At 31.4% G+C, this 27,913-nt stretch overlaps 2 protein-coding genes across 4 annotated transcripts in view; both read right to left on the bottom strand.

Annotated features, from left to right (window-relative positions):
- twin (CCR4-NOT transcription complex subunit 6-like twin) overlaps positions 1-27,913 on the bottom strand; it is a 654,848-nt gene that overhangs the window by 496,495 nt on the left and 130,440 nt on the right. The window lies entirely within an intron of this gene.
- On the bottom strand, positions 17,731-21,114 carry LOC142320172 (uncharacterized). Its single transcript, XM_075357857.1, has one exon. The coding sequence runs from the start codon at positions 21,022-21,024 to the stop codon at positions 19,738-19,740; it is 1,287 nt and encodes a 428-aa protein (XP_075213972.1). The 5' UTR covers positions 21,025-21,114; the 3' UTR covers positions 17,731-19,737.

Raw genomic sequence — 27,913 nt, 5'->3', positions numbered from 1 at the left:
CAAGCGAATACAGTTTGGTAGAAGGTGATATTAGTACGAGGGTTACTTTTTTCAAGGTCCGATCGGTCGAGAAATAAAAACCCGCGCAAAAATCGGATGAACCTTTACGTATATGTGTTGTGCAGCGTCTCTAGTATGGCCTTCAATCACGCCGCGTCATTTCGTTTGGTTCTGAACACGCAGCTAGCACAACATGCCTACAAAAATAGCATCTTCCGCCAAGTGTGAAGTGCGTGCGGTAATTCGATTTCTTCAGGCTGAGGGGGGTAATGCAGCTGAAATTCATCGATGAATAAATAATGTGTACGGTGAAACTTCAATGAGTGACAGCAAGGTGCGACAATAGTACTGCTTTAACACAGGACGTGCAGATGATCATGATTCAGGTCAGGGAAGGAAGCGAGTGTCAACCGATGATCTCGTCGAGCGAGTGGATGAGGCAATTCGAGAAAATCGTCGGTTCACAATTTCTGTATTGAGTGATTCGTTTCCTGAAATTTCAAACTCAGCTCTCTACACCATTGTCAGTGAGAGACATCAGTACCGCAGACTGTGTGCGAGATGGGTTCCCAAGATGCTGTCCGACCATCACAAAACAATGAGAATGGACGCCTCCCTAACGTTTCTCCAGCGCTACCACAATGAAGGAAAAGATTTTTTGAACAAAATTGTCACAGGGGACGAGACATGGGTCTATTTCGAAACTGAAGAAACAAAAGAACAATCCAAACAGTGGGTGCATTCTCATTCTCCCAGTAAATCAAAGAAGTTCAAGCGAACCTTCTCCAACAGAAAATGTATGGCTACTGTGTTCTGGGACCGGAATGGAGTTCTCTTGGTGGAATTCATGGAACGTGGCACGACTATCACTGCAGGTGATACTCTTACCACGTGACTCTTCAACGTCTACGAAGGGCAATTCAGAATAAGCGGAGAGGAATGTTGTCATCAGGCATTGTCTTTCTCCGTGACAATGCTCGGCCGCACACTGCAGTTGTAACAAAGAAGCTCCTGCAGCGTTTTCGTTGGGAAGTGTTTGATCACCCACCATACAGCCCGGACTTGGCTCCATCCGATTTTCACTTCTTTGCTCACATGAAACGCTGGCTAGGAGGACAACATTTTGGCACAGACATCGAGCTGCAGACCAGCTTAGAAACGTGGCTGAAAACACAGGCGGCTCCGTTCTATGACGAGGGTATTGGAAAGTTGGTACCACGTTACGACAAATGTATAAATCACAGTGGCGACTATGTAGAGAAATAGCGTAACTACGTAAGAAATTGTTACAAATAAAAAAATGTTTATTCTCACTGTGGCTTTAATTTCGTGACCGATCGGTTTTTGAAAAAAAATAACCCTCGTATTATTTGTTTTTGTTGAAAAAATTGGTTTTTAAAGCTTTTAATACACGAACAAGTTACAGTAGCGACAGTGACGATGAACTAGCGTAAAAGTAGAGAAAAAAGTATATTATTTTAAAAACCCCAAAAATTTTATTTTCAATTCAAATTTTGAATTTAATGAAAGATTTAGTTAAGTCGAGCAGCTATAAAACTAATAATTCAAGTGATCGAGTATGGGCTTTAACATCCGGGTATTCGGAGGTTTATTCCTAAGGTATATCTGTTTTATCCTGAAAAAGCAGTTTTCTCTTTACAGAAGACACAATTTTAATTTGAGTACTTCCTCAACACAAGCCTCCGCTTTTTCTGCGTTACTCGGTAGATCAGTGAAGCTTCCGAACAAAGTAGTCATTCTATAGTCAATGCATTGCAATATCAACATTTTCACCTCTTATGATGATATTTTCCTTTATATTCAACTCTACAATAATATGACTAAATTCACTCGTAAATTACTAATGTAATCACCGGCTTTGTAGGAGAGTAACTATTAGATCATATTTACCAGCACTTCTAACTAGTAAGTTATTAGCGTTGTAGTTTTGTAGAATAGGCTCTCCCAGGTAATCTTAAGACAAAATAATGAACATAACTACTTGTGTAGTTTTAATTTGAACTTGGTATGCCGATATGCATCATTGTATTTAATTCAATTAAAGCAAAACGGGAGACCTATTGCACTCTTCAACTTTCTAAAGTAATGTACTTTTATCATTTTAAGAATTTCTGTGCCGTTTTCGGAAGCGATTTGTATTTCACGACTAGTCGCCTGTAATTCTCCGTTTGGTTTTATCATTTAACATTCAGGACTTTCCGTTAATTTTTAATCGATGTAATACTCGGTTATAAAATGTAAAATTAATAAAATAAATCTCGGCCAACTGATCGTTTTATTAATTATAAGCCTTCACAGAACGATCAGAATATGAATGCGAGCGGACAGGAGCACAATGAAATTGTTATTCACGGAGCCATTAATAGATAAAGCACACGAAAATACAACTTTTAAGAATATATTAAGTCGAAATTAATTACCACATTGAAAAAAATTATCCGAGTAATCCACCGTCCATATCTCGGCAGCGAAGCCTTTTTATACAGTAGAAATACCTTTCAAATTCGTTAATACCAGACTCAGTAATTCATTTTACCGATGCTACTGAAACTTCATACAACAGCTGAATGTAGTATTGTTGAAGGTAAAAGCGACCTTCAGGCCAGTTTGACCTTAATAAGCCTAATCAAAAGAAATCCATAATTACATTTGCCACACCGCAAATTTTTAAGTTCATTTTGTGGTTTTACATCCTTTAATTTATATCTCTCATATTTAATCCCCTCCGGCCGTGAACCCGGATTAGACATAATTATTGTCATTCAAGACATGATAGATGTGAAATAAGTAATTCAATAAAAAATTCTTTTATCTAACGAATGGACCGATCATTAAACTGTGATAATAACGATCTGGCGGAAATATAAACGCTATAAAATGAATATCAATTTGCTGTAAAATGAGGAGCTTTGACACATCAGGCCCTAGCAATACATGTAGCAAAATTAACGGTATTTTTTCCCCGATTTTGCCTCCCGACCACTACATGTACAATGTAACGGCTATAATTACGATGTCGCTCGACAAATTAAATGTATTAGGGGACTTCGATAAAATAAATTTTAAAAAGTTATTTCGGAGATTTTTACGTTCGATCTATTCAGTTACGCAGTAATCTTAAATAAAGTACAACTTTGAAAAGGCCGATTTCAAAGCTATTAGCCGAGTAGAACACTGCCGGTTTTGCATCGGACCGAACGATAAGGCCTTCGAACCGATCGCACATTTGACGGGATGAGCAATATTACCAATCTAATGAATTGTTTCGATCTGTTCATTATTAAAAATTAACAGAAGTGGAAATCTACAAATTTACAACTTAACAATATTAGGATATCAAAACATATTTTAATAGGTTTAGTTCTTAACAACAAACCTATGATAAAATTTTATGAATTCACTGCCCAGGAAAAAAAATAACCAGAATACAGACTCAGTTATGGAATACAGACCAGATAATATGGTATGTAAATGAAATCCTTAATGATTCTCGTTTACTCTGTCCGTGCAGCATAAGAGTATGTACATTAATGACATAAATGTACGGACATTTACTTAGCCGCAATTTATTCGAGACCGGTCGGTATTGTTTCCGTACATATTATAACAATTTCTGATGTCGCAGAACCTAGCTTCAAAACCGAAAATTATTGAAAAGACATTCTTACTTTTACTTGGTTTTAAAAATCACTAACGGTTTGATAGTTATGATTCAATCAACAAAACTATCTTATGTTAACAATAAAAGAAGAAAATCTTTTTTTATTTTATGTAATTAATATATATATATATATATATATATATATATATATCGGGTGATCATTTGAAAAGTTACCACATTTATTATTTAACAGCTTTCAGTCCCACCGTACTTCTGTTTGTAGGCATGTAACCACTCTCGGGGAACCTCTTTAAAATTATTTTCAAAGGGGTGGAATTCACCCTCTTCGCTTCACCAATCCCAACTCGACAATTTTAAATGGCAATGGTAATATTTAATTACATTAATTGACAACCCGAAAAAAATAATGAATTTTGGCGATAAGAAGAATAAAATCCGCCCAACCCTTCGCTTGGTAGGTGCAAAAAATCATTTGGGGTAGTACTTTTTTAAATTTCAGTTCAAAAAAAATAACTATAAAATTACGTAATATTACTTCTTAAACCGTTTTAAACCACAAACACAAAATGTTGCCCTTAAATGTTTTTCTAAATTTTCAAGGGTTGAAAACTTATTTTTTTTTTAATGAAACGATGTTGTTTGTGACAGGTCATTGGAAGGCCCTTTGAATGACAAGTAATTTGGTACAAATAAAATAAAAATTAGTTCGCTGGTATTGAAGTTACGACTAAAATTATGTTTTTTTTTGGATTATGTTGGAGAAAAATACATTGTTACTGACACAAAGCGTTAGGTCTGAAATCGTCCGTTCTTGTTAAAATATGGGTTTTTAGGTTTCTCCAGCATTGAAAAAACGTACCAGTAAACACAGCATTATAATATCAGTTAAAAATACGAAAAACCAATAATAAGGTACTTAGTTCTTTGCTGGCAATATGTTGAAAAATAAATTTTTCAAAATGAGAGAAAGGATATATATATTCATTGTTAAGACAAACACATCTCTGGAATTGTAATGGTTCTATGTGCTTTGTTTATAGAACAATAAAATAGTAAAAAATGTTGGAAATTTCATAACCGGATTATATTTATTGTTGTTTATTCAACAAACCCCCTATAAATAAATAAATGTATAACTATGAGAAGTATAATTTTTAACGAACAAGAAATTTACATAAAAAAAAAATTCTTGGTTCCTAAATTTAATAGTTTTATACTCACCGAATACTTACCGTACGTAACCTACAGCAGCGTAACAAAATATAATGTTTTTCATTTCTTGAGAATGTCAGTGAAAAAAGCGACGTAATAATTTTTTAAATCGGTTCCAAAAGACATAAAGCGGCTGAAACCGGTTCGTGTCAAGAGAATGAATTAAGTTTCGCCAAAGTATTTCAGAATTAATTTATTAAATCGTACAAGTTAAAAGTTAACTAAATGGATAATAAATTAAAAAGGATGAAATACATTGTGAACAAAGTCCATCTAATAAACATTAAAAAATTCGGTCTAACGACTACTAGAAATTGTAATTAGGTTGTCTTTAACCTACGTTAGAGACAAACTAATTTTTTTATACAGTTCAGGAATAATTAAAGTGTATGTTATGTTAATAAAATCGATTATTAAAAAAAAAACTGATAATAAAACGTACATAAAAAAAACTCCACGAAAAACTCCCATTCTTTTATCTCTTTAAATTTCGAATTTATAAAGTCGGCGTGTAACAAAAAACCCCTTTCGGCACGGTGGAGATAGATTTCACCGGTGCTAAGTAGGGATAAAAAAAATTTTTACCTTAAAGTTAAGAAAAACTTCAAATTTACACAATACTATAATGGCTGCAAGTGAAAAAATGTTTTACATGTTTAGTATACGACAAGCTGCATCTTACAGTACCAGCAACATTTTGGTCATCCTTTGCCGTAAGGGTTGGTCATATCAAAAATTGTTTCAGACAAAACGTTTAGGGAACTAACGACCACTTTAAACCGATTCGATAATGTGCCTATTAACGGAAGTATGGTCTTCGAAACCCCATTTTTTCCACCCCCTGGGACACTGGTTGGTGATATCAAAAAACTTTACTCAGATAAGTTTTAAGCCCTTATCCAAAGAATAGTAGGAACTTTTAACGAATTCGATATTACGCTTAATAAGAAAGTTATAGCGATATTTTGTTTTTTTCGATAAACCAACCCCCATTTCCACCCCCATGGTCCGATTTTGCCCATTAACGAACTCAACCGAGCTTTTGAATCATTATATTTTATGTATCAATTTGAAAGCGATTGGCGCAAAATTACATCAGTTATCATGTCCACAAGAAAGTGAAATATATATATAAATGTATATATAAACTTTCGGACTGATGGTGGTTTTGGGATCTGGGGGATGTGAAACGCAAAGATATGTCGAAATTTTCCGGAAGTGGAATCAGAGTACCCATTACAATAGGTAGCTTTCTTATGAAATCTACTAATAGTAACACCAACTTAATAACGGTTAATTTGAGAACAACTTCAAAAATCAAAATTTTTAGAAATAAAATACTGTTGGTTTTGCGCAGTATTTTTTAAGTTGGATTAATTTTAAATTTCATTTTATTATATAATTTTGGAAAGGGGCAAGAAAAATGCTGCCGATTTGAAAGAGCCACTCGTAAGAAACGGAGACTCTTTCACCTTTATAAACTGGTAAAAAAATTATGGCCCAAAGTCTTCAGATTTCACAACACACATTTTTTTATTTGGGGACTTTCGAAGAACTGAAGGCCAACAAAAAAAGTTAACTCGAACAATTCAGAATGAAATCGCTATTTTTTAAAACTGTTGAATTATATTATGAAATGTATCCGTAAATGTGAAACGTTATGTAGGGGACGACATTTTTAACAATACAAAATACTGCCAGGGAACCTAAAAACTTTTAAAATTAAATACATTTACTTTTGATATTTTTTTTATTTTCAAGACTTTTGGGACGTGATTTTTTTTTACTTTAATACTTGATACGTGAATATTTTACGATAAAAAATCGCACAAATGCTACAAAATTTGTTAATTTAAAAAAATAAAATTATAAAGTAAAAAGAAAGAACACCTAAAAAAAATTAACTTTTGTAAACGAGATAAAAAAAGTTTGAAATCAGAATAATCACGACTGAACTGAAGAAAGTCGTATTCGAATAGAGTGAAGTCGCATTCTGTGTTTGAAATACAAACAAGTAGGAACAAACAAAAGGACGCTTCAAATTTATTAAAATAAACTTGTGAAAAAGAAATTAAATGGACGATCGAATAAGAAAGGTGTACGTCGTCGGGGGTCACGCATTGGGAATCAACATTAGATGGAGTTGACCCTCCCATGGGAAAGGCGGGTCGGAAAGTGGGGTCAAGTAGAAGAAAGTCGCTCACGATCCAAAGAAACTGAGAATATTCGATTTATCGTAGCGGATTTAGATTACAGAAATAAAACAAGAAGAAAATGAAACTAGTTTTTCCGTTAAGAGGACGTAGCGCTAGAAATTTTATGATTTAAAATTCAACGTAATAAAATAAACATAATCAACAAATAAAATTTAATCAAAGACCAGCGACAAAACCGCTTTTTTTACTTAAGGAATTTGTTCACATTACTGAACCTAAATTTATTTTTACCCGACACCAATTGATAACTTTTAAACCGTTTTAAAAAATGTTCAATAAAAATTGAGTTAATTTAAAAATGTGTAGATCATTTCTTTTCTCTTAATCAAGCCATAAAAATGTTCGTCATTAACATAAAATAACATTTCAACAAAATGAAGCGTATCTACGAAATCACTGTATCCTAACACATAAATGGTAATAAATGTACTATTAGTCAAAAAATACTGTTTTTGGCATAGAACGGCTATAGTAAATTTTGAAATTCAATAATACCAATAGAATGTTTTACGACATTCAAATAGAAACTTTTTTGTAAAAATCTAATGCAAAATTACCTCCTCCCCGAAACACATTTCAAATCTGAAAAATTATACAAATAATTTTTTTTAGAAAAACATTTATTTCATAGATAATATGGTAAATTTTTACGATCGTATTATTATTATTAGTACCATTACTAAAATAATAGGAGGAGTTTAAATAATGAAAGATGAAGAAGCCTATAAAAAATTATTTATTTACAATATAAGCACTTCTTAACTTTGTTTGTGTATAACGAAATAATTAATGAGCTACCACAGAACATCGACCTACAGTTATACTTTCTACTAGAAGTGTTATATTTTTGCCACTTTATTTTTACACGCCTTGGATTTAAAAAAAATCCAAGGCAGTCTTATTTTATACCTTCAATAACTTTTAAGTTAATATGGAGAATTTAAAGAAAAAAATATTTTTATTTTAAATACTTATCAAATCGTAAAGAAAAAAATGTTTAAGGCCGTTTTTTACTTCCTTGTACGATGGAGAGGAAGTATTGTGATTGCGATAAATTTCGGTTTCAGATTTCAACGGAAATATCCACTTTGACTAGTTTCGGCGTGACGTCTGTACGTATCTCGCATAACTCAAAAACGAGTGGCCGTAATATGTTGAAATTTTGGATTTAGGTCTGTTATAACATCTAGTTATGTACCTCTCCTTTTGATTGCAATCGACTAAAGAACAAAAGTGTCCAAACAAAAACCCAAAATCCATTACTTTGGATTTGGGACTTTTTTTTAACTGCAGTAATAAGCTCTCATTGAGAGCTCTTCAACGATATACTTATTTTCACTGGTTCCAGATTTATAGCCAAATGAAATTTTAATTAATGAATTATTTGGATCTTACAAGGAGAAGACACATCGGTTCGAATCCGATCTTCATATAAATACATTTTTTTTTTAAATTTAAATTATTGATTTATTAATAATTATTAACCTCTGATTGTAAAAAGTTTTTACAATAAATAATAATTCAATAACAATAAAAAAAAGTGAAAAAAAATCAGAAGTTATTAGTAAATAAAATTTTATGTATACTTTTCATTTAATTCAAAAATATTTACAGAGGTTAATAATTATAATAAATCAATATATTTTAATTTTAAAAAAAGTTGAAAAAAAATGTATATAAAGTCGGCTTCGAACCGATGTGTGCATGATTACGGATCAGACACGTTCTCACTTGCACCACATAACTGCTTGAGCGACGTGAAACAAAATTAATATATAAACTAATAAAAACTGTTGATACGGACACCACAAAAAAAATGTGATGTCCACCACAATACAAACGTGTAACTGCCCACTTTATTAAAAAATTAGAGGATCGTATCACACTTTCAAATGAAATAAGTTTAAATGAAGTGCAGCAGAAAATGTGTAAATGTAATTTAATAGGCGTAGAAGAAAGTCATGTGGTGCCCGCATCAGATTTTTTAATTTTAACCCAAATAAAACTTTCAACAATATGAAATAAGAAAAACATTAATATAACTTCCATTAACTAATAACTAATCTTTTATCATTTTCTCACAAATTTTTCAACGTATTCGGATTAGTCTTTAAATATATACATATATATTTTCTAATTTTTACATTAACTATTTCACGCGAGAATAGGTAAGTTTTATATTCAAAATATCAAATTATTAAAAAATATCCATGATTAAGTTGCGGATGAAGAGTTTTTTAAAACTAAAACTACGCTTTTACATTTTACGCTAAAATGGACAAAGTATAATAACTTTCGTAATTAAAATGATTCGCCTGCAACCTTGCATCGGGAGCAGTATTAGCGATTTTCTTAAGAGGTAGTTACAGCACTAAACACTCCGCAATAACTAACGTAGAGGAAATAGTTTTAATTTTTATGTACAGTTTTATAACTGATATCATAATACTACTGCTAGTACTTCTTTATTAGATTAAGAACTGTAAAAATAAAAAAAATATTAATACTTAAAAAACTGACGGTGAGATTTATATACTGTGCACGTTAACACACACGAAATTAAAGATGGCGCCGGCTATCTAAAAAAATTTATAAAACTATATACTTATTCTGCACCAAATTCATACACAACTCCAATTCAGAAAATAAAAAATTAAACAAACACACCTGTCGAATTACTGAATTTGAGTAATACGTGGCAGTTTTTAAAATATGTAATTACTAATATGTGAAATGTTGTATAATTTGACTTATGTTATACAGGATCATGGGATGGGGAAGATCCCGCTATGTGACGATTCCGGCCAAGTATAATGTATAATACGACGTATTCTTTATTATGGAAATAAATAACTATATAAATAAATAAATACCTAAATTATATCTAATTATAAAAGTAGAGTAGGGGGCAGTCGTAAAAAAAAAAAAATACTTTCAAAACCAAATTAATATATACGGTATATATAATAGAAATAAACAAATTTAGTAAGATTATAGCGAATATAAGTAACACGTGTGTAATCTCCGAACAGCGTTAATATAAATAACACACACAAGGGCGCGCACAGTGTAAGATTTAATCTAAGTCATTAAGAAAACAAAAAAATACATAAATATTATACTTTGTTATAATTCTCAAGAAATAACGTAATTACTCATAAAAATCGTTTACAAAGTATTTTACTGTTTATTGTATTTAAAGGAACAATAAATTCTAATTTCAAAGAAATATAACAAGCCGTATTTCCTCCGCTTTATAAATACTAGGAATAACATTGAAGCCTAGATTTAATGTCAACTACAAAACGACAATTTAATTATTCATATTCAATATTTGTTAATCGAAAATATTTTTAAACGTTATAACAAAGAGTACCTCTTATGATCCAGTAACAGTAGCGGGATAAACTGTTTTAAAAATTATCACTTTTGAATACAAAAAAACCGTTCAGATAATGAAATTTTGTGTTCTCTACAAAGCATATATTTAATTTAAATTCATTTCAACTCTTTAGTAAATTGTGTTTAAAGCGCGTGTTTTTAATTTTTTTTTAACGATGTCTGAAATAATAATTATAAAAATAACAGTTTAAATAATTGAAGAACTTTAAAATAGAAAAGAATCTTCTTTTAAACGAAAGAAAACGTTATTGAAACGTTAAAGAAAAACGTTATTGCAATAAGGTTTTAAAAAAGTACGTTAAAACAATTTGCATTGAACACAATTTTATAAAACTTGTTTGATAGTGATGATAAAAATTGAACGTAATTATCTGTTTAAGCATAAACATATAAACAAAATTATAAGAACAATTTTTTTATATCATTAAAACTTAATAAAATAATGGTCCTAGTTTAATCATATAAAAAGCAGCAAACTATTTGTGTAAATATTTATCTTTAACAAAAACTAAACCACTATATATTATATATATATATATATATATATATATATATATATATATATATATAAAACACACAATTTTTTTTTTTTTTGTTGCCGTATATATATATATATATATATATATATATATACGGCAACAATCAGAATAATAGATAACTTAATACCTAGCATTCGAATAACGTAAAAAATTGTAGGTGGTATTAGCTTAATCAATCTTCTGTTAGCATTCATTATTTCACATCTTTAGTCGATTGAAATTTCTCTTCAAACACTAACCTTTAATAACTAAACTTTACTCTACCTTGACTTTACGCTACAGTGAAAGCAGCAAAAAAAAAAAATTCTAAAAAGAAGCCTATTATCGTTTACTTACAAATTATTTTTATGATTTTCAATACAGGCTTTTTTGGGCCAACGGTTTTCCAGTTACTGAGCATTTTTCCAGTACAGTAAAGAATAAAAAAGTGGTTTTGATAATCTGAATTAGCGATTAAAAATAACCGTACTACAATAAAGATAATATTATATTTTAAAAGAAATATTTTTAAAATAACTGCTACGGTGAAGAAACTGTAATTGCCACATAATACTGTAGACTACATAGCTACTACCGAGTACTGCTGCTGGTAACACAAAAGCGATTTTCTTGTCAAGAAAAGGCCCAGCCTGTACAACGGCGAAATATTTAATTACATTTTTATGGCGGATATATAATAGCAATTTATCAGCGACGTAGTCAACGATTTTTATTTTATATATATAATTATATATATTCTTGCGTACATTATCAAAACGAACACTGTTTTCCATTAATAAAATAATAATTCTTGACGAAAATTACCTGCTACTCGAAAAAATGTCGATAACTTAAAAATAGTTGATTGAAAAACCAATAAATGGAAAGAAGACAGCGAAAAAACATTAATTATTAGACGAGTAATAGGAAAAACGCGTTTGAACTTTTTTTGTTGTTTTACATTAGCATCAAGTCGAAGTCAATTAAATATTAATCCATAAAGGGTTATTTTATTATTTTAAACTGGTTTTTGTAGAAAAATGTCATGTAATACGATTAAATTAATAGTTTTAAAAAATGGGAGAAACAAAATAAGGCCACCGCCAACGTATTACGTGATTATGAAGCGAGTTAGAAAATCTTTAAATTCACTGGTAACGCCATTAGAATTTACTTTCCTTGTAAATACATAGGCCATTTTCTAACTAGCGGCTGTACAAAAAAAAAGGCCGACCCGCAGCTGAAGTCTTTTATCGGGTAAACGTCCCTACAACACGCAGTACGGTATTTACCATCCCATAAACCACTTTTTATACGTTTATAAAGTACATTTATACACAACACCTGAGAGAAGAAAAAAAGTTCTCGACTTTCTCGTTTTTTTATTATGAAAATAAATAATACACCACCACACCCTAAAGAAATATGAAAAAGATAATATCACAACAGAAAACGGTTCTCCACCAACCAAATATAATATGATGCAAAGGCAAGCGGTTAATACCGTACTTAAAACCAACATTAGTTAAATTTTCAGCGGAATTTTACAAAGAAAACCACGTTATATCATGTCGTAAGCGATTAAAAACAATTAAAACGGTTGTACTTTTAAAATATATATTTTATTGGCAAGAGTACTGAATTAAAAGACGAAAAGCAAGTTTTTAAAACACTTAGCGTGACTTCTAGGCGCCCTAGAATTCAAATTTGGTACCAGGTAAGTTCGCAGTCTTATTAATCTCTAATATGACTGAGCAGGGGAAAAGTTGAAAAGCGGGCACAGAAGAAAATGCAAATAATTGTTGCCGGACAGTTTTCAATCCGTAATATCTACTGATTTAATTCTACACTGTAATGAAATAAAATCGACAATATAATTTTGGCTTTTTTATCAATTTTGTTTATTTATTCTCAGAACGCGATTTGGCTCGATGCTGAAAATTTCACCTCCACAAGTATTTCGACTGACGTTCGGTTTCATAATTTCACAATGTAATAAAAGACGTATCTAAATTTCAAATTAACTAATGTCGAGTGCAAAAATGTAGATTAAAACGCGACTGATTTAATTTCGATTATGTGAAGCTGAGGAGTTTGGTTCCAATTCTAATTTAAATGAGCGCGTCCAATATTAAACAGTATCAGTAAGGGGAAATGAATGTATGGCAGAAGCTCGTTCTTTTCCGTGGGTACTCGGCTACTTTCGACTTCAACTCGTGGTTATTTGTACTACAAGAAGCGTACCCACTATGCGTACTACGCGACAAATTGAGAACAGCGACTATATTTATAGTTTATGTAATATCTGAAGGCGTCCGTAGTACGCTATGACATCTCCTCCATTGCTCTTAACTAACTCAGCGACTTCTTCTCATACCAGCAGCCAAAATAGTGTATTCCAAAAGTCACATCAATTAATTAGCAAAACTTATAACGTATTTAATTTTGACGTCACTATTATAACAACGAAATATCTTCTAGTAATCTGTAATTACAAATAAAATTATTTACGCCTAATATTTTGTTTAAGATATATATGAAGTAATTTATTTATTTCTTGAAAGTATGTTTTTTTTCAAGTATATCTAAACATTCTAAACTAATATAAGGTTTTGCTATAAATAAAGAGTAACAGTGACGTAATGCAAAAGTATATGAAATGAATTGTTTATTTATTATAGGCTATAATGTTATGATTTTCTTTGACATGGTTACTTACGAAAATTATTTTTAAATACCACGTAATCTTGTGGCAACCAGTAGCACGTGGTTCCGTATACCGGGTTATAGGAGAGGTGAAGAGGAGGCAAGTAGATGTAGCTTGTAGTACAAGTAAAATCCGCCTTTAGATTTTCAAATTTTCGTTAGAATAACGAAAATTATTTGAATGTAAATAAATGTAGTCGGATAAATAAAACATAACGAAATAAAATGCGTCTACTTTCATATTTTTTTAGTAACATACTGGTATAATCAAATTTTTTATCGAGTTAATTTTTTAACCATTTTTATGAAAGGAAATTACACCGGGAAAACAGCAGGAAACTGAAGCTAAAAAAAATAATAAGGCTTTTTCAAAGAAAAAAAACATACTATTTTAAATAAAGGTTACAATTATCTAATTTAAGAAATGGAAACAAAGGCTTTCAAACAAACAGCTGGTTATTAACAAACGAGATGTTGATAGATTTAATATCATTGTTGTTGGTAGTATCGTTATACGATTTAATATTATCAACTGACGTTGTTAGTAGGACACTTATAAAATATAGATTTTAGGTACACTTACCGTAAGCCGACTTAAAACTGATATTTTTTCTTTCTCCCTAAATACGTTAATTCTTTGGGGTTGAATTATTGGAAATAGCAATTGCTGTAAATCGATCGCAACTCATAAAAAAAGGATATACAGACTATGATGTAATCAAGAGTCCAATCACCTTCTAAAATAATATCATAATATCGAACTGAATAATTAAAAGTTTTCACTGGCTGTAAAAAAAAACGCATAAATTTAAAGTATTCTTAATACCTAACAATAAAAATAACTGAAATGATTTAATTAACGAGAAAGTTAAAAAACATACACCATAGATGGAGATAAAATATATATATCAACAGGTAAAATATTTATTAAACGAGCACAATTCAGGAATTTACTCAGTAAACTTTTCACTTAAGTTTAGTATTCACTTCACTTAAAAAAAAAAAACAAAAAAAACATCTAAAACTATTAAGAGCTTTCAATATGCCAACGACCTCTTAAACGTTCATAAATAATTCCAGTCAACTTCTTTATTATAAATATTATTAATAGGTTAATAAATGAAAGTTAAAAAGTACTTCAATTGAAAAAAGAATTTAATTAATAATAATAATAACTTATTACATAAAGCTATATAAATATATAGCTTTATTAATATAGTCTCCTTGATAATTAAGTAGTCTTGAAGGAACAATAATTTTTTATACCGTTAAAATAAAGCTAACGCATTTAATTTTTATGTTTGTAACAATTTTTTAATTACAAAGAAAATCGGCAACAATTTATCAGGTAAATAACAAAGAAAGTATAGGTTTTCAAGAACCACTGAACAAAAAAAATACTTCGTTGATTTTTCTTTTAATTTCGACTCTCCGATGTAGACACCAAAGAAGAAAAACAAATTAATCCAATATACAATGCCGACTTCAAAAATTCGAAATTATAGAAAAAAATGTACTCTAATGAGATTTTTCCTATTAATCCGTTCGAAAAAGTTCGTGTTCGACAGCTTTTAATTTTATAAAAATAGACTTTACATAAAACAAAGAAAGATTTTATCGATTCGATCTTATTTAAAATGCGGACAAAGCTTACAATAAAATGCGGGAAACTTGCATTTTCACAAAAATAAGCAATGAAACAACGTAGACAACTAATATGTATGAGCTTACGCTATCTCGAAACCCGGGACGAAATACGCTTTATAACTTATCTTCAAATCGTCAAAGTCACGCGATTTTTCCTTTGAAACCTTTTTGTTTAAAAAGAAAAATCTGCAACGGAACCATCAAAATAGCATTTTTAAGAAAACGAATAAGAATCGTCGAAAAGGTAAATTTGTTTAAAAAAAAAAAGAAGAAAACAGATCGAACTGTTTTTAATTAGTTAAAAAAATTAGTAATATAAACTTTTGTAGTCTCGAACAAACAATCAGATATATCAGGGGAGAAAATGTTTTGTAAAGTTGTTTGAACACAGAAAGAGCTACAATAAATCGTTACTTTGCAGTATTTGGATCGATCTTTCATACGGTTGTAACAGGTAAAATATCTCAAGTACACGGGACACTGGTCACACTCGATTCCTATAATCAATAAAATGAAGGGCGTCACTTGTACCATTTGCCCAAATCAGGTGGTTGACATGCGACCGTATATTTGGCTCGGCGAAGGCGACGGGAAACCACTAGCTTTCCTAGGAACATATCTTGTAATTTTTGTAAATGACTACGTAATTTTCAGAACCGATTTGTAGAATGGTCTACAACCGTTAATGTTATGCAGTTCAGCGTATATATTAAAGTCGACTTCAAATAAAGTAACTGATAGCAATAAAATATCGAAAGAATAATTACTTCTTTTTATTTCAATGTATATTTAATATGAGAACAAAACGGCGATTCGTTAAACCGTAACAATAACAATTCCAAATGATCAATGAACTTTAAGTACTGTTGAGCAAGTTTCATCATTATAAAACAGTTTAAACAGCTGTTAGATTTTCAGACCGATATCATCGGTTACGAAATATACTGAGGATTTTATATAACCGATTTAAAGTTCCATAATTATGAATAATTGTTATAATTACTTATCTTAATCGATAAAAACAAATTAACAAGGCCACGACACCAATCTACGTAGTAACTAAATAAACCGACTTAAATGTATAATTAAAATAAATATATTACCCTTATATAATCACGAAGCATTAAATTGATAAATAAATAAGGTAAACTTCGAAACGTAAATAATTAATAATTTTAATTATAAAAAACAGATTCCCAGGTATTTAAAATTCTAAAGCGTTTTCTATAAATACTGGATGGAAAAATAGCGGTTCTAAGAGATGAGCATGTCTGTAAATAATTTTCTTAACGCCAAACAAATCCATTTTTATTCGCAAATCGGTTTCTAAAAATTATCCGAGAAAATTTGTTTTCAACAAGAAAATATTATAAATTAAAACTGTTAAAATTAATGGTACATGAAAATACTCAACTGATCTGTTATGTTTTCTTTTAATTTCGAACAACTTTATATTTTTCACGCTACACAGTAATATATATATATATATATATATATATATATTGGAATTATGACTGATACAGCAGTAATTGTTTTCGAGATACTGTCAACACTAGTTTAATAATTTGGTCTCAAACTAAAACTTAAAACACTGAAACGACCGCACTGTATATCTTTTCAGCTTTAAAAATAAATTTTATTACGTTGATAAAGGAAACTCTAGCCAGAAGCTTTTTTTCTTTGTTTTTTATACATACAAGTAAATTTATATAACAAGTTACAATTAAATTAAAAACAAAACGTTTTCTTTGCAGCTTTACAATATACACCGCTACATAAATACTACATATTTAACAAAATAACTGTACTTATTAGATACAATTAAAACCACTGCACCTCTTGCATTAAAAGAATTCTAAATCGCATCCACTCACACTTGTATAAAATTCTAAAAGAAAAACTGGCCATAAAATTTTAATAATAAAGGATTTTAATACTTCAGAGAACCGCTCACGATCTGGTAATTGCGCAAAAAAACGGAATAACTAAATTAAAAAATAATAAATAAATAAAACGAAAACCTGATGCTAAAAATGCATCCCTAAATAGCTACCGTTGACTGCACACCGATGAACTTAAAAATAAAACAAGACTAAGAAAAAAAAGCAAAGAAATTAATTAAACTCCCAGTCTAATTTACCATTAAATTAACTAATATAATACTACGTAGAAACTTCAATTAAATTTAATTAATAATGGGCGATCATTAAAATAAATTACTGTTTAATTTTCTTATAAGCTTCAAAATATTAAGTTTTTGTTTACTTATTTTCAAACAAAACCTCAGAATTAAATAATCATTATAATAAAATCGTAAATAATATTAATGAATCAATGGAAATAAAAAAATTAAATAAAAACTCAATTCAATAAGTAAAATATAAACTTTACTTTAAAAAAAAACAATTTTTATTTATTATTAACATAAATAATATAATAATTACATTTAAAAAAAATCTAAAAAGCTATGAAGTGAAAAAAGTGATGCTAAAAAAAATAATACAAAAAAAAACCAAGCTAAAGCACACACGCTTGCTACTGGCTGACCAAACCAAAAGTAGTTTAGGTCTCCCAACTGCCAAGACCTAACAACTAAACTAATAAAAGTATTTCACTTTTACAAAGTACCATTTATTAAAAAAAAAAAAATAACAGTAAAATAAAAAAAGAATGACTGACCAAAAGTTTGTACAAAGTCGGACGATACAGTTGTCCTAAGTTTTGTCCAAATTTTTAAAACAAAAAACATTTTTTTAAAAACTAAAATAAGAAAGTAAATAAAACTTATTTATTAATAATTTAAAAGGATCATTCAAGTAATTTTTAAAATTGTAATAGTCATTTTTCATACAATTTCATATTATTTTAAGTTAATTATCTACATACACCATTATGTAAATAAAAAAAGAAAGACGTGTAATAATAATAATAACATTTTAACACTATAATTCTAATCCACAAACACAATGTACAATTAAATAAATAATTAAAACATCCAATTAATGGCGATTTATTTATATTTCCATATAATTTATTTCGAAACGACAGTTAAAAACAAAAATCAAAAGGCACAATTATTGTGTGCGTCCATTCGAACGCCCATAAATGAAATCTACTTCAGTACTACGATACAACGACGTATAATAAATAAAAACAAAATCAGTTAGAAAAATAAATGAAAATTAATTACTGCCTTTCAATTATAAATAAAAATATTGGTAATAATAACTATGTATTATGAACAGATGTCACCTGTACGAAAATCCATAAAAAAACATGATCGATTAACACTACAACTCGATTTAGTCGAATAATTACACAAAAAAATAACTTAGAATCAATATTTTGGTCGGGGTAAGAAAATTACTACTTCGTTTAAAAATCAGTATCTGCCCCGGCCCAAATTAAAATTCCATAACCATCGACCAGAAAAAGAATTATATTTAAATCATGCCGAAAAGTTATAAATTATTAATAATAGTTTTTTATGAGTTTTTATACAGACAATAACTGTAAAATTATTACCGTTATTTAATCAATATTATCTGATCCAAAACCAAATTTCAAAGAATTTATAAATAATTATTTAAATTTACATAAACATATATGTTTTATTAGTTGAAATTAACAAAATGTATTGCTTTAATAACATGAAAGAATATTATATATATATATATAATATTCTTCAACCCAAACGAATAAAAATATTCTTTTTTATAATACACATGTTCATTCATAGAGAAAATTAAATTTGGACAAAAGTAAAAGTAAAAAGGCTAAACCCTAAAATAAAGAAAAACCAACTCAGGATAATAATGAATAATAACAGCTGACACTTGCTACTAATAAATACAGAATATATGAAGAAGTCTGACTCCGCAGACAATTTAATATTGTCCTATTTATTATTTAATCTTATAAAACGTATTAAATTAATAAACTGTTATCACGCATCAGCTTTATCACAATGTTGCAAGTCAGCGAGGCCGATTATTGTATTTGAAATGCCTCTGATTACAAAAAAAAAATTATAATAAAATAAATTAGTATTTTTTACTACATGAAAAGTGTATTTACTTGCTACTAAAAAAAAATCGCGTTAAAATTTTACGCCAACGGAACTAAAAAAAATACGTCATCAAAAATCACGTTTCGCCTGTTAAGCTGTTCAACAAAGGCTTTAAAACTGCAATCTTTTGAGATCTATTTCTTATAAATTATACGTAATAAATAATAAAACTGATATTTCTGATTAACAAAGAAAAAACATTGCAACAAACATTTTCCGCAACTCACATTAGATTTGACTGTCGAAAATTTATTTCCATTTTTAACTGACACATACTTCACCACTGCACACATTTACACGTAAACAACAGAACACATATATAAATCATTCTTCCACTTTAAACTGTCTGGTACCGTTCGGTTTGGGTGAAAAAAACTTAATCTCGATGTCACGATGTCCGTTCGGCGAGGTGATTATTTCGGAAGAAACCTCCAAACTTTGGGGCTGTTGATGCGACTGGGTCTGAGACTCGCTGCAAGCTCTTGTTCTCTGTTGTATCGGAGGGACGTAACTCGAAGAAGGTTCGCTCCAGCTTCGACGCAGTGCAGACCCCAAATCGTAGCCTCTGAAGGAGTAGGATAACTTCAGTTCGGTGGGCGACGGAGGCGTTAAGAAAGGAGAATAACACCGCTGGTCGACATCCCAGATGACACCGGCAGGATCGCAATAACGACACTGGCAGGTGGACGCGGGTCCATCATCTTGATCTAGCTCGGACGGCAGATCGTCACCGCAACCCGGTAGAAGCGACGTATCGGCTCCGTCGGAAAGTACCGTTTCTACGGTCTGTTGAATCGATACTTCAACCTTAGGAACACCGGTCGGCGTAAAAGCTTTTACAGAAGTGTCAGATTTGCTTTCTTCAGAAACCGGAGGAGTTACTGAATCTACGGATTTCACCGGTTGCGGAGTCGCCGGTGGCTTGCGGTCCTTCTTTCGGCGTTTCCGGGGCTTGATGATTCTCGGTAAACTGTTTTCGGAATTAGTGGAACTTTCATCGCTGGCAACGCTCACGCTGTCGCAGGCACCCGGCTCTTTATTCTGGACCACTTTAACTTCTCTCGAAGAATCGGATCTCCGTCCGCCCGCATCACCGCCTCTGTACAACCTCAGCGGTGGTACTCCTCTGTTGAACCCCGATTTATTGTAGCGACCGGCTTGTATAAGCGGCGCTCCCTGAGTATGAATAGCTAAACGAGACAGCGGTGACCTGTTGTTACCATCCAAATCCTGGAGATCGACGGAACATTTCAACGATTTGTTTTGCGACCCGGCAGTTGCGTTTTTAGGCGATCGGTTGTTGACGATCGGTCCCTTGCGATTTCTTCTTTGATTATTCGATGCCATGCAGAAAAGAGGCATTCCCGCCCATCCGTGCTGAGGATAGAAATCTCCGCGAATGGGAGGCAAGGAGTAACGGGGTCCCCCGGCATGACTGGCGGAATCGCGCGGATTGAATACGAACTGCCGTGCCGTACCGTCACCGGCTACCGCTTTTTTCGATTTATTTTGAAGAAATTGTTTGCCTGGCGGAGATCGAGCGGACTGAGAAATGAGGCAGCTTCCGATGTAGCGTTCTACTTCCAAGCCGCCCTGAGGGGCAGGGCTCATGGTCCACTGATATCGCACATACACACTACACCGCACTCCCGATCGCAGTACGTATCTAGTCTTCTACTGCTCGAACACGACTGCAGCACGCGACCGCAGACGGCGCGCTCCCTTCCTCACAACCGCAACGGTGGAGGGGATAGTAACACACTCCCACCAGTCGGGCTAGATGCTAAATCGTATCCCAACTACATGAGATTAACTTTTGACGAGCAAGCGATTCGACTGATCTAGAAACCCTTTTTATTTCACACTCCAATTGGTGACGTTAAAATGATGATAAGCGAGCATTCGTCGGTCGGTCTGTCACGCTTTTCATTTGACAGGAATAGCACTAAAAAAAAGTCACCGGAAATAGCAATACAGCACGTAATTAAAAAAAAGTCTCCTGAAAAGAAAACCCGATGCAATACTCCCGTTAGGAGGTAAAAAACAGAAACCGAACCGAAACAGAAACAGATTAAATTTCGTTCTTCTAAAGATAAAAAATTAGCTTGTAAATTAACTACAGTTAAAACCAATTAGAATAAACCAAAGGCAAATATTAATCTTTCAATTACCGTAAATCCTTTAATTTTACATCGTAAATACACATTTAACTACGACTAGATTGAGTGCCGATGTAAAATCACGCACTATCTACATTATCAGTTCTCAATTTACTTCTTACTGGTTATTTTCTATTAAAAAAAAAAATTAAAATTGTTAGATAAGTTTCTTTCTAAAAATTTCAAATATAAACGTACAAAAATGACTAAGACTACGGTAACGAACCGTTGAAACAAAGTAAAAATAACATCCAAAGAGGACATTCGATTGTTGAACTATCTTAGTTTTTAAAACAGAATTGGTAAAACATTATCATTAAAAATGAAACACACAAGTAACCTTGTATACCTTCAAGTATGTTTATAAAACAAAAAGCTTAGTTCAACGGTTAGATGTATGCCTTTGTTAGGATATGGTCCTTATTAGAAGTTAACATAGCTTTCTGCTTGGACCGATCAAAGAAAAGTGGAAATATTTTTTTAATTGAACTTTTGTTCAATTATTATTTTTTTGTTCTATATTATTTCTATTTCCTTTTTATATTCTAATAATCCTGGTATAAATGATAATAATAATTATTATTATGAGGACTTTTTAAAATTGAAAAGCGTATTTTATTTTTATTTTGTATAAACTATTAATTATATTAGTTGGAGCGTTCGCGCGCGCGGCGTACACACACACACACACATATCAGACAAAAATACTATTTTTATATAATATGTAAATATTAAAATAAATAAAAAAATATGATAACTGACATCGGATCGACAATTCGACTTTACAAATTAATAGTTATTCGTATATCTTGACACGCGTACTATGGCAGCTAGTAAATTCATCACATGATGAATTTACTATGTGTTGCGTTGGTCGCGGTGTCTCAATTTAATAAATATCTATCCTTATCTTTCGTAATTTAAAAAAAAAAAAATCGCTGACGTAAAATGGTAACGTAAATGCGATAGAAATTTACAAGGGAGCACAACAGAAACAAATTTTGAGGACCGATGTCTGACGCAATAAAATCTGACAGCTGGAAGTATAAAATATCGAAAAAGAAAAAAAAACAACAAACTATCCGCTTTCGCATAGGTTTTGCTGTTGTTTTAGCAATCGCTAGAGAATCAAAATAACAGAGCTTCGTTAAAAACCTTTAATTATATTCAGTCTAACAATATAATGATAATAATTGTTATTAAATCGTTTCACTTTTAAAAGAAGAAAAAAGACAGATACAGACGGTAAAATTATACGACTAGAATAAGACGTAGCACCTCTACATCTATCATGTCAACAAAGAAAAACGAATAAAAAACTTACGCTTTGTAAGACGTATTAAATCGTGCTATTAATCAATGCGATCCCGTTTTCCGACTCACCTGGAAAAAAAATAAAAAGATAATTAGCAAAATAAATATAATACAAATTATTTAAAATATAATTATATTACTGTAACTTATAAATTACGGCCAACCAGACAGCATATCAGTAGAATTAATGACGCTTAAACACGTTTCGGTAAGCGACTCTCACAAAAGTATACGTAATAAAAAAAAAAAAATTCAGCATATATTTCCAAAATACAACAATAATTGATTTGTTTTTACGTATTTTCTTCTTATTTCTTTGCTGTTAATTGTGGTACAATACATGTGTACAAATATATATATATGTACTATTTGTATATTACATAAGATAAAAGACAAAAACAGGTTGTTAACGTTAACAATTTTTTTAGTACTATTTCTTTTTCTCAATCAGTCCTGAAATAAAGTCATTAATTTAATCCTAACAATTAGATTCTATACCTATAATAAGGTTATATAAAATTTAATTAAAAAAGAATATAGTTAAATAATAAATATATAATTAAGTAGTAAAACGTATCGCTTGAAAAATAAAATTAATTTTGATTTCCAGAAAATTATATCAGGATGAACTTACCGGCTTCAGTTAGAACGTCAACCGATAACGAAAACCATATATTTCGATCGGTTTCCGCCTAGGGCTAGCCCTTACCGCGGGAACATCAATTTTACAGGAAATATTTCATAAAATAAGTCAGAAATAAAAAAAAAACTATTAAGTAAGCTTTTACGTTTCAAAATAACCAAATGTATATTTAATTATTATCAACAATTACTAATTCCGAGCTACTAAGAACTAATTTACTAAACCGTATAAAAAAATTTAGAACTTATCGTGCCTTTAAGTAAACAATGATTATAACAGATCCAGTCTCTCCCCACCACCGGTCAATCCTAAATATCATATTGACCATCTTCTCCTACTTTTTTGTGTTTAATTAATTTTATAAGTCTTTATTCAGCAGTTGTCTTACAATGATAATATTAATATCATCTTTCACCACAATTGTTCTCGATGATATCAGAGTAACTTCTATCGTTCTCGTTCATATCCACCGATGGATGAACGCGTAAATAGGTCGGGAACGGTTAAAAACATGTAAATCAGTTATTTATTCTTCCTTTGTTGATCTAAATGAACAGTTCGTAGTTCGGTCGATTTGTTTCCGATCGCCAAACAATTCTGCGATCTACTACCGTAGAAAATTACCTTAAGAATAGTTGAATCTATGCAGGCTGTTTTGTAACTTTTGAAAAGCAATTTGCTTTTGAATGATTGACTCATATATTCTGAAAGTTTTCTACAATTCTGTCGATTTGTATACGGAAGCCATCTACATCCTTTATTCGTTTAGTGAGTGCCTACAGCCTAGCTCATACATCACCTATACCACGTCAGGTATCTAGAGATCACCTGACCAGGACGTATCATTAATTAAGTCTTAACAAAAAGAGACGGTCTGGACAGCCGTTAGCATTAAAAAAATAATGAGTACGATTAGGTTTGAAACTGCCTATATTCCACCCAAGAAGCGTGTAATGTAGACCTATAACCTGTATCGTTGACACCTTATTCTATTCCCACATACAAACGATGCTGTGGCTATATATATATATATATATATATATATATATATATATACTATGAAAATTATCACTTGCTGGAGTGAATATCATCTGATTTAGACGCGGCATACTGATATGCAATCGTATGTTTGGCCAGTAAAAACAGGCGATGGGAAATTACTCCATTCCTACCTTCCCTAAAAAGCCTGACACAAAACGGTTTTGTCATTTTTGGAAGTGACTTGTGATTTCCCTCAGAACGCCGATAAATAACTTTGCGGTTATGGGACTTTAATGTAAGTACATATATGTGAGATAGGTCAACACAAAACCGAGGATCAACGATGAGTCGATCTGATGCCAAGTAGAAACTAATTGCGAACGGGATAATTATCTACTGTCTAAAGAAGCTCTAGCATAACTGTTCCAGCGGTTTGTTTTTTTTTATTTTACGGTCCTTTGGCCGGTAAATTATCCCTTTCTTTCCTGCTCCCAGGGGATAAACTTATCGGGTACAGCGGAAGTAGTTTTCTTCACTGAATCCAACACTAGGTCTATTAATATTTTGAATACCAGAGTCAGCTTGTCGGAGCGGCACAGCTTGTCAAGCGGTAGCTTCCCGTAAGGGCTATCGATATAGTTTGAGGCCTGGATGAACCGGTTATATTTTAAAATTACTGGTACCGCGAAACCGTTCCCGGCCGACATTCAATTGTCGGGTTCTAATTAACACATCCAAACGAGGATGTGACAAGTTATACAAATACATTCATTATACGAACATCGGAACTGAATAAAGAAAGTCGCACCAGATATCTAGAGATTTCCGGAATTGCGTACGAATCCATCGTTCAAAACTAAAATTGCCAAACCGATCGTATCCGTAATACGCAGATAAAGTTAATTAAACGCGGATAAGTCGACTCTAAATAATTACTCTCTTACGAAGAAAGGTTTTTACGACAACAGACGTTTCAATGCCCGCAAATACAGGCAATAAAATCAGTAATAAATTTATAAGATAATGTGACAACAGAAGCCAGGTGATAAGCAACCGAATAAAAAGTCAATGACTTCTTTCCGCGATTCCGACCGATATTGTTCGAGGCGCGTTATATTATATTATTGTATCGCACAGTCGATCTGCTGTTATTATTATTACCATCATCGGTATCGTTTTCAATCGGACAAAGAGCCGATAGGTGTAGTGGGCCTGTATAGAGCGTACCCGTTTACTGTAATGTAATTCTTCTCTTAATAATACAGTACAGTATAGTGTAGTGTAGTGTAGTGGCTGTCGGGCTGCCTAACCGAGCACAATAGAATCAAATCACAGCGATACTATTTAATTTATTTTCATAGCATTCGGTACCTTACCCTCTCCTCTTTCAAACTTCATTCCTTTTATCAATTTCAATGTAGAACGAACGGTTCTGGTTCTGACATTCATAATAATATACTTTTATTATGTTTATTCTGTTACAATGCATTATAGGATCCTATTTGTACAGTTATAATAAATATAAGATTAATTGTGTATATATATATATATATATATATATATATATATATATATATATATATATATATATATATATATATATACACACACACACACACACACACACACACACACTACAAAACGAGACTACTGATACATATAACCCATTATGAAGCGTAGACATTCATCACAGAGTTAAAAATTTCATGACATTAAACTACCGATATTATAATATAATATTATTGTTATTAATCATTAGTATTATTATTCTACAATAAATATTTAATTACTTAACAAAAGAAACCTATCTTCTTTATGTATAATCAGAACGTTTATTTCAATGTATGTATACTTATATCGGTGTTCAATTAAAAGTCAAGAACCGCTGGAACCAACCTGAACTGAAATCTGAGGACGGTACTAAAAGAGATAACTCCATCATGTACGCAATAAAGTATAAAGCGGTCATATTTTACAGTTATTTTTCGTGCAGTAATATTGCACGGAACTATATAGATAGCTACATAGTTCCCCCTACTGAAATTTAAAAATAGCTTTATTTTTGTTGTTGTAATATTTAATTTATAAAAATGTTCTCATGATGTCGGCCGGTTTATAGAAAATTTTAATGGATGACGAATTTCATCGTTACGTATTAGCTAATTTTTTCGTAACATGTGCAACGATAAATTCCATATATAAATAAAACTGCAGGCTGTAAAAACCGGGTAAGACGGGCTCCATGCAGGAACGCAATTTAGGAACCGTACAGGAACGAGGCAAAAGGACTTCTGCTTCGATGAATTTGTTTATTTCAACGATTTGTTTCGATCATTATCTAGGTTTGAATCTGAACTTTTGTTTTTACGATAATACGCGTGATGACTTTTTTGAATGTAATTACAAGAAAAAAACTTTTTAACCGGATATAATAGTTTACACGAATGAAACTCTAGCGACGTCTGCTATTTTTTAAACTTAAATATTTACTTAACTAAATATTTACTTAACTTAACTGTTCCTTCTCTACAGTTTTCTGGCGAATACCTTTTGAGATTCACTTTTAAGAATAAAAAGAAAAATAATCTTCTCCTTTTGGTAAAACCCTTTCCTACTTACACGCTCGGTTTCCATCTTAGGAAGTGAAAGTCAAGCGATGAATATAAAAGCAAATAGAACTGAATACAACTATTTTGTAATTTCTTCCTTCCTCTTCTCCGCGGGAACGTTTTATTATGCGATTTACATACCGAGATGAATTTTAATAAAATATTTTAGACTTCTTTCTAAAAGGATTAAAGTATATCAAATATGAAAAGAATTGTAGGAAATGTACATTTTTTAAACCTTTACTACGACTGAGGGTGGAAGTAAACCCGTGGGTGGTGTACAACCTAAAGAAATATCTAAGGTACTTCATAAAATGGGGTTACCTGTCGTTTCCGAGTCTCCGTTTAGACAGAGCATCCTATTCTTACTATCCACCTTTTTCCCTCATCTTATTTCTTCTTTCCTGTCAGGTTCAGCGGGTTTTAGCCGGACTCCCGCACGATGCGTATAAAGTATGCCGGGCCTACGTATAATCCCCGCATCTTAGGTTCGATTGACCTGCTGGAGGATCTCGGTGTATTTTGTGCGCTTTTGTTGAATACAGATGCTAATGCAACTACATAGTTCGTGAATTTAATAATACAATAAAAAAAATTAAAATTACAATAAATGGAAACGGTTACGAGAGGCTGAATTACGATAAAATATATTTGCACGGTACGGTTTCGAATAATTAATTTTGTCAGGAAGAAAGAACCGGTCTTATAATACATCCGCGCGCAAAAACACATTGGATCCCGTTTCTTGTGATTCACATTTTTTTGGCTATGATAAATTTAATTCGGCAACTCGT

This window comes from Lycorma delicatula, chromosome 1, assembly GCF_047948215.1.
Source record: "Lycorma delicatula isolate Av1 chromosome 1, ASM4794821v1, whole genome shotgun sequence".
NCBI classification, from domain to species: domain Eukaryota; kingdom Metazoa; phylum Arthropoda; class Insecta; order Hemiptera; family Fulgoridae; genus Lycorma; species Lycorma delicatula.
The sequence above is the reverse complement of the archived record's forward strand: the minus strand, read 5'-3'. Positions and strand labels throughout refer to the sequence as shown.

What these genes read in the sequence shown, in the direction of transcription:
- LOC142320172 (XM_075357857.1), bottom strand. Translation starts at nt 21,024, where the DNA reads ATGAGCCCTGCCCCTCAGGGCGGCTTGGAAGTAGAACGCTACATCGGA.